Genomic DNA, 12,244 nt, shown 5'->3' with positions numbered 1-12,244 from the left:
ACCATTTCATATTCAATAAATACCTAAAATTAAAGGACCACCAACACCAAATACTAGCAAGGATATAAAGCAACTGAAACATTCCCAGTAGGAGTATAAAATGGTACAGCTATTTTGGGAAAAGGTCTGGCAGTTTTTCATACATTTAAACATACATCTACCCCACCATGACCCTGAACTTTCACAAAAATGCTTATATAAGAATACTGATAGCATCTTTATTCATAACAGGAAAAACTGCAAACAACCCAAAAAATACCCACCAACAAAAGACTACATAAACAAATTGTAGTATATTCATTCAGTGGAACAATATTCATTCAACTACATGGATGAATTTAAAAAATAGTACATTAAGTGAAAAAAAAGCCACTCATAAAAAAGAACATACTGTATGATTTCATTTCAAAAACACACAGCATCAATTTATGGAGACTGAAATCGGGAACTGTGGTGTCTACAAGGTATTGACTAGAAGGACACCCGAGAAAACTCCATGAATGTTTGGGGAAGGGGGTGCATATTATTACACAGAGTATATATTTACTAAAACTCAAATTGTATTATGTGATATCTGTGCATTTAATGGTATGTAAATTTTACTTCAATAATTTTTTAAAAAGTACACTGATTCTAGTGTTTCCCTTGTGCTCAGAAATACAATCTGTCAAGATGCATCACAAAGCTAAAACAGATCATTTCTTATAAGAAAGTATACATTCCCTACTTGGTATAGTCCCTCAAAGCCGAAGCCTGATAGCTCTTGGGTGATATATAGAAATACTCCTCCATTTGTTACTTTTACATTAATTTATTCAAATCAGTGAACAACTCAAAACAATTGCTTTAACCCAGGGAAATGAGTACCATATTTCGGTTGAAAAGAGACCAGATGACCCAAATTTTCAGTCCTTTCTAGTGAAGGTAAATTTAACCATATTATGATGGCTTCATTTTTCATTCATTCATATTAACATCTGAGTTTACAGAACCAACATAAACATTTAATAGATCTTTAAGCCCTGCAATAGCAAAATTGAAACCATAAGATTTTAATAGTTTATAATCCTCTCTCTTAAAGTAGTTTAGCTTACATTTCTTTCTCCATTTCAAGCTGTTTACTCAATTCTGCGGCTCTGAGCTCTAAATCTGTATTCAGCTGTCTTTGCAGTTGTAGATCCTGCAAAGTTTGTTCCTTGCTTCCTTTAACTTCAAGAGTATCAGCTTCTAGTTTCTATGGAAGAAATATAATACAGTAACAATTTTAATGTCAATAATTATCCATCTATTATTAAATATAACATTTTTTGTTTATATTCAAATTGGTGTTGACATAACACACAATAATAACCATAAAATATTTATGTTATAATAAAAAACGCATTTTCCATCTGAAGCCATTGCTGAGTAAAGGAACGATTTATCTTGGAATCTTTCAGAGGACCTACCAACAGGCTGTAGATGTGACAGGCAGTCACTAAGTTTCTACTTTTAAAAATTAGCTCTAAAAAAGAGAATAAACTTAAAATAATTATATCTATTACTTGAATAAAAGTTTTAACTCAAGTATGAAAAGACAAGGTTAACAGGTTCACATGTGGGCCCACTTAAAATATATTATCCTTTATATTCAGTGAACAACACTCATGTAATTATAAATATTTGAAACTAAAATGGAGTTATCATGTCATCCTTCTCATTAACATTTATTGACCCTAAATATAAAGTCAGTTAAATTCCTGGTTTTGCATCTTTAAATTCTTGGTTTAGAGACTGCTGCTCTTCATAGCATAGTTTCTGTCTCTTACACATACATATCATACATACAATTGTGTGTACTTTTACAAATTTACAAAATCAAGCTGTTAAGTGTAAAGTTTAAGTATCGATGAGCAATGCATTTTCTTATATAGTCCTAATAATTTTGTACCCTAAATATTTTATAAACCAATCTAGGTAATGTGGCTCTTATTCAACACTTATACTGGATATTTGATGTAACTGTAAAAATAACTATATAAAACACATGGAATACTTCCTAAAATAATTACCAAATGTTAAAGATCTGATAATCACAAGAGACACTACTGGTTCTAAATAACTATTTGTAAAAGATACCCAAAGAGAATTCTCATTAGACGCTTTTCAGCAAAATGGTCTCTCTATTCTTTTCAAACATTACAAAAAGTAATTTGTCATTATGATCATCACCGGCCATAATGAAAAGAAAAATAACCCATAAACAGAACTGTAAACATACAACATTCTTCCATGTTGTATCAGTGTTGATATACACATATACACATACAGATCCAATAGTTCTACAGAAGTGTTTCATCTGATTGTGAAGGTATAGCTTACATAAATAGTAATTTGAGAAATATTTGTTTAATTGATAGTAGATCCCATTTAAAGGACAAAGGACTCAGGTCAAATCCTCTTCTGATAGGTCTAGTCATTTAATCTCTTTAGAAAATCAACAGTTTCACTTGGAACTGTGTTAAAGTAAGAAACAATTTACCACAGTATATACTTATTATTAAACTAAAAACAAAATCCGAAGGGTATAAATGTAAAGTTTAAAGAAAGAAGTCTGTCATATGTGAACTATATATTGGAATAAGGGAGTAAGAAGATGGGAATGATGGAACAGAAGAGGCTTCATAACAACAACAACAACAAAAGGATAAGTTCCTTATAAATACAGAGTAGATCCCTGGTTGGTTGTTTCTTTGAAATAGTTACATATTACAAAGGAACCAGTATACATGTTAAAACTGCCATTTGTAAAAGCCACTTTAACATTAATGAAGAAATTAAAATTAAAGATGGAATTCAAAATTAAGACCTGAAAAATTACATGTAATTTAAAGTTTTATATGACAACTTCACCCTTGTTTGCAAATTTAAAATCTTCAATTCCTTCTACGTTATCAGTTTCCATTACTACAGCAGCAGAAAATATAGGTAAATTCAGTATCTTTTATACAAACCTTAATCTGACCTTCTAATTCTTCAGTTTTTTGTTCTAAAGAGAGGTGCTTCTCTTTATATTCTTTAAGATGACTTTCCAGCTGACTGCAATGTTCTTGCTTATCCTGCAACTTTGTAGTGACCTGATCCAACTGAGTAGTGATCTTATTTAACTCCTATAGAAAAGTACAATTGAAGAAAACTTTGGTAAGATTTACTTTATTGTATGCCCAAATGTTTCATCAAAGTAAAATTGAAAATTCTAATTTTATTTAAGAAACTATTGGAGTAAGACTAGAAAGAAGTCTAATGATGAATCAGAGGTTATATTTACCAGTATAAAGGATCTGAACTGAAACTGTACACAGCATGAGATACTAAGTTTATATGCATAACCACTCAATAACTTTTTCTAGGAAGAGTTATTTTAGGAGCCAAAAGATACAACCGAATATTAAATAGGCTAATAGTAAAATAATACTTTTATATTATAATTGTTTTCAATGTTCAAGATGCCATTTCAAAAAATAACATTTAAAAACAGTGACCACATCTATGAAACTTGTTCATTTGTAGTATCTAGAGGCACGGAAAGAACAAAATACAAATTACTAGTAAATCCACCACCCACAAATAATCACTATTAATGTTTTGCTAACTTTCCTTTTAGTCTTTTCTGTATGTATTTTGATTTATACTTTTAGAACAGGAAGAGAATCTCACTTTACATACTATTTTATTATAACCTTTCCTTTAACGTAACAATGCATCATGAAATTGTGACATATTTTCTAAAATACCATTATATTTGCATAAATTTCCATTTTATGTGATCCAGACCATTTTTTAGCCAAATGTCCTATTTTAGATTCTTAGATTGCTACTAAACTTTTTGCATTTTATTAACAGAAATGTAAACAGCATCCTAAAAACTATGATTATTCCCTTAGGATAAAGAACTAAAAGTGAGGGCGCCTGGGTGGCTCAGTTGGTTAAGCATCTACCTTCAGCTCAGGTCATGATCCCAGGGTTCAAGCCCCGCATCGGGCTCCCTGCTCAGCAGGAAGCCTGCTTCTCCCTCTCCCGCTCCCCCTACTTGTGTTCCCTCTCGCTATCTCTCTGTCAAATAAATAAAATCTTGAAAAAAAAAAAAAAAAACTAAAAGTGAGCTAAAGAATGAAAAATCCTAAAGTTCTTGAAATATATTGCCAAACAGCTTTCCCTACCACCATTAAAAGGTTGAACTAATGGGCGCCTGGGTGGCTCAGTTGGTTAAGCGACTGCCTTCGGCTCAGGTCATGATCCTGGAGTCCCGGGATCGAGTCCCGCATCGGGCTCCCTGCTCGGCGGGGAGTCTGCTTCTCCCTCTGACCCTCCTCCCTCTCATGCTCTCTGTCTCTCATTCGCTCTCTCGCAAATAAATAAAAAATTTAAAAAAAAAAAGGTTGAACCAACATATACAACCACCAGCAATGTATGAAGGTGGCTTATTCTTCTACACCATCTCCAAACCTTCCAGTGTTAAACACACACATCTTACCTCAATAAGGGCATATTCTGTTACTGTCTTAATTTACAATTGATTCTTAATGAACCTGAACATTTGTTAACATATTTTCTATCATTTACTTTTTTTGTAGGGTCCCTTAATTCCTAAGTGTTTTAAATACCAAGGATATTAACCCTTCATCAGACACATTTCAGAAAATGTTTTATTCTTTTGCTATGTGCTTTCAAATTTTGTTAGTGATATATCTGGAAAAAAAATTTTAAACTTTCATGTGATTATTCTTATAAATACTCTTTCCATTACAGTTTCTAGCACTGATCTCATGCTCAGAAAGTACTTTACAGATATATTTAGCAAAAATGTGAGTAAAAAGTTGCAGAACATACATACACAGTGATTCTATGTGCATAAAAGAAAAATACCAGTATGTGTGTGTGTTGTGTGTATATTTATATACACATATCTATCTGTTCAATGCTTACAGAACTCTAAAAGGATATATACCAAATTTAACATTCCATCTAAGGAGGAAAATGGGATTAAAGTTAAGGGTAAATATAGAAAACAGTTTTGTTAACTTGATACATTACTATATCGCTAAAAAAAAAATAGACCAACAACCAGTGTAACCTCTCAAATAAAAAGTAAATTTTAAAAATTTCTGTCTAGTAAAAGGAAGAAAAATCTATCAGCATTTTTACCTTGGCCCTAAAATAGTAAGCTTTTATTCTATCAGAAGTATTGAGAAAAGTAACTTCTGCATTCCCTACAACTCTACTTATTCTTACTCCCAAGATAAAAGAGTAACTCTTACTGCAATGTGTGTGTTTTCCTGCTTCCAAGTGGTAAGTATATCCAGGTCATGGCCCACATTACCTACTTAAAACAGGTGTGAAAGTCTGTCTCTCATTCCCAATCACTGGCACTTGATGGAATGAAGCAACCATTCAACAATTAGGAGTAGATATTTCGGCTCCACACCATGGTCTACACTAAAGAGTGATAAAATATTAAGAAGCCCAACCACAGCTGCACACCAGTTGAGCTTTATCAAAAACAAAAATGACATTTTTATCTTCATCTGTCTGACTCTTGCATCTACCACTCAACTGGTTCTGAACTCAGAGAGAAATCAAAGGGAACAAGCAAGTTGATCACGACATTAATAAAACTGAGTATCATTTTTATACATGTTTGCAATTAATGCATCTACCAAAACATTAGGTTATCAAATGAAACTGCATCACATTCACATACCTGCTGTTTATCTTGTAATGCATTCTGGGCTGTGTCCAAATGATTCTGAAGATCTGCTCTCTGAGCAGTTTTTGCTGCTTCTGCCGATAGCAGTAATTCAGTTTTGGCTTTAATCTGTAACAAAATTGACCAGTCATTTAATTCGTATTTAGTTCTTGATTTCCCCTTGCTTGAACATACACTGCTTTTGCCACTAAATTATTTTAAAAATTAAGTCCTTCAGCAAAAAACACAAGGATTTAGACACTGAAAATTAAGTATGTGATTATCCCCCAAACAGGAACATGTAGGAGAAAAGACTCCTAATAAATATTTGGATAAATGATGAAGTTTATCATGATATATATGATGATATATATGCCCCTACGTGACACCAAAATACTTCTCCCTCTCTCAAATTGGACATCCAAATATTGGGTTATCATATAACTCATCTAACAAAATTTATACAAAATTACAAAACAAAAATTTTATTTTAAATAGGAAGAAATGTGTATCCTCTTCCTCCAAATTAATAAATAACCCTGTTATATTAGTCTATATTTCTTATTTTCAATTGAATTATTTTCCTAAAATAAAGAAAATCAAGGTTTAGAAATGTTTCTATGACTTTCTCTACTATAGTATAGGATAAGAAACCAACAATGAGAATGGAAAAAGAAATGTTTTAATTCCCATCCCATCGATTCACTGAACAAGGCTTCTATATTGGCTCTGAAATAATGTATATTAAAAATATATAATGCTACATATATAAATGTATTTTTTAAATCAAATCTTTAAAGTAAAATCTAAAAATCAAAGTCAAAAAGTATTTAACATAGAAATCTAATGGTATAATATCAAATGACTTTGAACTTCAAAAACAACAATAAGGATTTCATGGAAAAAAGGAAAAGCAAAAAAAAATCTGATGGTTTCAGAAGGTATAGTTTGACAGAAGAGATAAAGGAAAAAAAAGGCAAACATGAAAGCTCAACAAACTGTCTAGATACAACCTTTATATAATTCCTATTCCCAATGTTTTTCCATTAATAAATAAGGCAGAGAGAGGGAGAGAGTGGTGGGGACTAGAGGGAGACAGAGAAACACAAGGAGAGAGAAACAGAATTTACAACATTTGATGGCTTAAAATAGGTGCTTTATTCAGACAAACTAACATTAAATTGCATAATTCAATATTACCTGTATGTCAAGCTGGGAGACCTTCTCCTTGCTCTCATTTAATTGACTAGTCAATTCATTGACACTAGTTTCTAAGGAAAGAACACGGTCTTGTGCAGCTCTAAGATGTGCCTTCTGCTCTTGCACTTGGTCATGCAAATTCTCCTGGGCTTGTTTATGGCTTTCTGACTGATTCTTCAGCTTCTCTGTTAGTTGAGTTACCTATCGTACAAGCAAGACTCTAATTATGAAGATCACAAATGATATAATAAGAACTAAAACAAACAAGCAAGCAAATTTAAGGCCCATGAGAATATTAAAGTGCTCTACTATAGCTTATCTCCCTATTTTTTTCAAGAAAATTTATTCACATCTTTCCAAAATAAGCTCTCTCAAAACTATAAGAAAACAACAATAAATTCAGATTCCCATTATTTTTAAAACCATCTCTACTGAGCTATAATTTACATGAAATAAAATTCACCCAATTTAGTTGCACAGCTTGAGATGATAAATACATACACTCATTTAACCACTGCCACAATCAGATGGAGAACATTTCAATTACCCCAAAAGGTTTACTCATGCCCCTTAGCAGTCAGTACCCTCCACTCATCTCTAACCCCAGACAATCACTGATCTAAATAATAAGAGTTCCTTATATATTCTGAATATTTCTGAATTGTCAGATATATGTATTACAAATATTTTCTCCCAGTCTGTGCCTTGGCTTTTATTTTTGTAATGGTATCTTTTGAAAAGCAAACATTTTTAATTTAGATGAAATCCAATTCATCTGATGTTTCTTTGGTGTACCTTGCTTAGAGTTCACTGAGTTTCTTGAATATATGAGTTCATATTTTTAACCAAGTTGACATTTTTTTCAGCCATTACGTCAATAAATATTTTTCTCCTCCTCACCCTCTGTCACGTCAATTACATGTATGCTAGATTACATGATACTGTCCCACAGTCACTAAAGCAGAGTTTTTTGGTTTTTGGTTTTTTGAGGGTTTTTTTTTAGCCCAACTTTTTTTCTGTGTTTTATTTTGGACAGTTTCAACTGCCTTGTCTTAATGTTTATACTGCTTTCTACTTGGTTAATTTTTAATTTATTAAGCCCATCCAATGAAATTTTAATTTTATATATATATGGAATTAAATATATATATGAAGTTCTATTTAATTCTTTTTTTTATCATTTCCACTTCTATTTCCATTATTATAGTTTTTCCTTTATAGTAATAGGTATATTTTAAGAGCCATACATGTTTTCTTCTTTGAATGTCTAGTAATTTTTTTATATTTATGTTAACAAGTTTTGATTTTGTTGTCTTCTTTCAAAAATGTTTAATTTTGTTCCAGCAGGCAGTTAATATACATGTGGTTCAGCTGGATCCTTTTGAGGTTTGTTTTATGCTTTGTTAGGTCAGGTGTACACTAGCTTTTACCCTAGGGCTAGTTTAGCTTTACCCTAAGGTGTAACATTCCCGGGGTTTCTACTAAATGTTCCCAAAGTGTTCAACCACATCTGTATTCTCTTCCTAGATCTGAACATCTCCCAGCCCTGATCATTTTTCAGTTTGTAGCTTCCTAATGCTTGTTCATTGCCTGGCCTCATGAAATCCTACCATATGAATGCAAAGTTTAGCAGTCAGCTAAAGGCTCAAGTGGATCCCTTATGCAGATTTCTGGGGCTGCTTCTCTCCATTGTTCCCTCCTCTCTGATACTCTGCCCTACGAATGTCAGGTGCCTCAACCTTTCTGAACTTCAATATCTCACTCCTTAGTTCAGTGAGACCACTGTGCTTTCCTTGGATTCCGCCAACCTGCACCTCAGTCTGGAAAATGTCTCCGGGGCAAAAGCTGGAATGGTCAAAAGGTTCACTTCCCTTGCTTCTCTTCTCTCAGGAGTCAAAGCCCTGCACTGATTATTGTACAATATCTGAACACAGTGGTTTTACACATTATTTTTCTACTGTTCTAATCATTTATGATGAAAGGACTAAATAGGTTACTCCAACATGGCAGGAAGCACAAGTACATAGATTTTTATTTATTCTTTTAAAAAGAATTAGAAAAATGGCATTACCTACTGATACTTTGTTTTACTATTTTCTCATTTAGATAATTATAACTCTCTTATTGGACAATTCTTCCAAAAAAGCAACTATAAATTCTATATAAGCAACTTATCAAAATTATTATTAGCTCCATATTCCAAAGACATATCAGGACCAAAATATAATTTACTAGTAAGCCCACATATTAACCAATACATAGTATCAACTAACACTTGATTAGTACTTTCAGTTTATATATTTATGTTGTTATTCATTCTTTTTTCAAAATATCACAAAATGCCATGAAGCAAGAATACATTATTAATAACATCTCTACTTTTCTAATGAGCTGACAAGGTAAATTTATTTGCTTGTGGTCACACAGGTAGTAAGTTATGTGCTGGGACACGAATTGAGATTTTCTTTGTCAAATTATGCTAACTTACTTTTACTACAATAGCAACCTATCTCTAAGGTAAATGAGATGGTATTCGTCAAAAAAACATAATATTTAAAAAGTGCTAAAAAGAACCAGAATGAAGAGTCATTTAAATAAAGCACTTAGTAAGATTTAGAAAGCTAAAAGTCAGTTTTAAAAATAGAATAAATCTGACATGCTTACTTGCTCCTGTAAGGTATGGTTTTTTTCTTGTAACTGGTTAAGAACAGCAGTCTCTCCTTCACCAGCCTGAATTTTTGCATAAAGATCTTCTCTTTCTTTTTCTAGTAAGGAAATATTTTCTTTACTCTTCTGTAATAAGGCTTCAAGGTTCTGGATCTTCTGGTCCTTATCACCAATTTGACGTAGTACTTGTTCTAAATCATTCTGTAAAGAAGTGAAAACTACTACCTTAAGGATAGAGAACTTAAAAAGTTATTCCTTAAACATAATTGATAATACATTTTGCAACTCAAACAGTCTTACATTTTTTAGTTACTCATTACATTTTAACATGGTAAACTTAATTAGAACTATATATTTAATAATATAAATCTGTATTATTGATAATAAACTAGAATTTCAAAAAAAAAAAAAAACCTTCAATTAACCACATTCTTATTCTAACACTCGGGCCTCACTGCCCACTACTCTTCTTGTTTAATCCATTGCAGATTCGTGGGACTCTCCTTACTCCTTATCACACCAGGCACACTCCCACTGAAGGGCCTTTGCACTATTTCTTCTGTCTAGAATACGTTTCCCACAAAGTCACATGGCTCATCCCCTCTCCTTCAAATGTTTGTTCAAATGTCACCTACTCAATCAGGCCTACCCTGACCATTACATTTAAAATTGCAACCTTTCAGGGCACCTGAGTGGCTCAGTCAGTTGAGCATCCGACTCTTGATTTTGGCTCAGGCCATGATCTCAGGGTCATGAGACTGAGCCCTGCATTGGGATCTGCGCTCAGCAGGGAGTCTGCTTCTCTCCCTCACCCTATACCCCTCCCCCACTCATGTGCACTCTCTGTCTCTAAAATAAATAAATCTTTTAAAAAATTAAAATATAAAATAAAATAAAATAAAATTGCAGCCTCTCCCAATACTCCGTCTCCTGAAATTTTTTTCCCTTTCCATAGCACTTATCTTTTAACACACTAAGTGAATTACTTATTTTTCATGTTTACCTGTTTCCCTCCACCCCCTCACAGGAGCACACAGAATGTATGCTCCTCAAAGGTGAGGATTTTTGTCTGTTTTACTCATTGATGTATCCAAGATACATATGCTCTAAGATACTTGTTGAATGAACAGAAAAATAAAGGATTGCACTCTAACACATGCACACTCATGAAGGCTCACTTCAATACTCCAATAGGACTCTTCTATTGATATATCAAGGGATCCCTCTTCTTTTACTTTACCAAGGGCCTAGTGTTACACAGAGCAGGGTCATTAGCCCACATCCAGAACAATGCCCATTAATATTCTGGAGCTATCTAACCCACAGCCTTTGGCTCTGCCTCAGTCATTCTAAGACAGCCAGAGAGAACCTCTCCCTAAAACCAGACCCTAACAAGCCCCTCTGCAAACCTTATAGTACCCCACACTACCTTGCTCAGATCTAGTCAGGGACCACCTGGTACTCTCAACAATTTGCACCAATGCTGCACTATTTGAGATCACTTTCAAACATGTTTCTCATCTCAGTTTCAATCACAAAATAATGAAAGGCAACCTAACCTATCTGCTCTTATTCTCTGCTCCTGCCACTAATGATCCCTCTCTCCACATCCCACTCATCTTCTGGAACCACAGCTCCAGGCCTAAGCTTTTTTCCAGAACAGTCACTCTATTTCCAAGTCAGAAGTGAAATTTGGTTCACCCTTTATAGATGCTGATTATCCCTCAACAGTCTCGGATACATAAGGACCATTCTGCTGGGCAAGCAAGGGAGGTTGACTCCTTTCTGGTTTTTCACCCCATAACTCTCCCCATCATGTAAAAGCTTCATGCTCCTTTGGGGAGTATGTTACTCATTTATTCTAGCCTCTATTCTGTGTTGCTATCATCTGTAAATCCCTACCTCATTCACTGAAGACTTGAGACCTGATTTAGTTTTTCTCCCAATCCCAATTTCTGCCAATTTCCTGGGAAACACAAAATACACAAAGAATTAAGAGCACAGCCTCAACATTCATATCATCTTAATTCCTGGACCCTTACTCATTCTATTCAATCACTCACATGTAGGATCTTGTAACCACTTGAAATTGTTCCAAATGAAAAATTTCAACTGTCCTACTCTGTAACCACAACTTCCTGACCATCTTCCAATTTCATGACCTCATTTCTGTTCTTCAATGCCAAACAGACACTGACCTCAATTTTCTTCTAGCATATATAGCTTATGCCTCATTTCTCTTCCTGAACCTAATACATGGATATGAGCTAACCTTAACTATTCTCTCAATGATTCAACATTCTTCAATTCCTTTCACTTTCAAATGCCCAATATAGCCATCCAAAAAAAAAAAAAAGCCCAATCCCAGATCAATGTTGCAATCTGCTGATTCCACACCTACATTTCTAAGCACTGTGAGAGCAAAATCATAAACCTTCATAGATTGCTGCCACTACAGAGTTCTAAAGTCCAACCTCCATCATATACTCAGAAGCATCTTGTCAACCCTTTCACTTGACTAAGGTGGTTCTTACCTTCAAATATTCACCTCAACAACTACTTAAAAGCTTCAATATTCTCTCCAGATTCTTAACATCTGCCTGCCTTTCATTCAACTATTACCATCTCCAACTTTATCCAAAAAAAGGGAGG

At 33.7% G+C, this 12,244-nt stretch overlaps 1 protein-coding gene across 1 annotated transcript in view; it reads right to left on the bottom strand.

The window, feature by feature from the left end:
* Positions 1 to 12,244, bottom strand: part of EEA1 (early endosome antigen 1) — a 127,923-nt gene that overhangs the window by 31,328 nt on the left and 84,351 nt on the right. Inside the window, exons 14-18 of the mRNA XM_034987850.1 lie at positions 9,590 to 9,793; positions 6,926 to 7,126; positions 5,741 to 5,854; positions 2,994 to 3,149; positions 1,095 to 1,234 (exon numbers count right to left, since the gene is read on the bottom strand). Coding sequence (XP_034843741.1) covers positions 1,095 to 1,234; positions 2,994 to 3,149; positions 5,741 to 5,854; positions 6,926 to 7,126; positions 9,590 to 9,793 — 815 coding nt within the window. The remainder of the gene's footprint in view (positions 1 to 1,094; positions 1,235 to 2,993; positions 3,150 to 5,740; positions 5,855 to 6,925; positions 7,127 to 9,589; positions 9,794 to 12,244) is intronic.

The sequence above is a fragment of the Mirounga leonina genome, unplaced genomic scaffold (genome assembly GCF_011800145.1).
Source record: "Mirounga leonina isolate KUSES-001 unplaced genomic scaffold, KU_Mleo_1.0 Mir_418, whole genome shotgun sequence".
Lineage (NCBI taxonomy): Eukaryota > Metazoa > Chordata > Mammalia > Carnivora > Phocidae > Mirounga > Mirounga leonina.
This window is presented reverse-complemented; position numbering and strand designations above follow the sequence as displayed.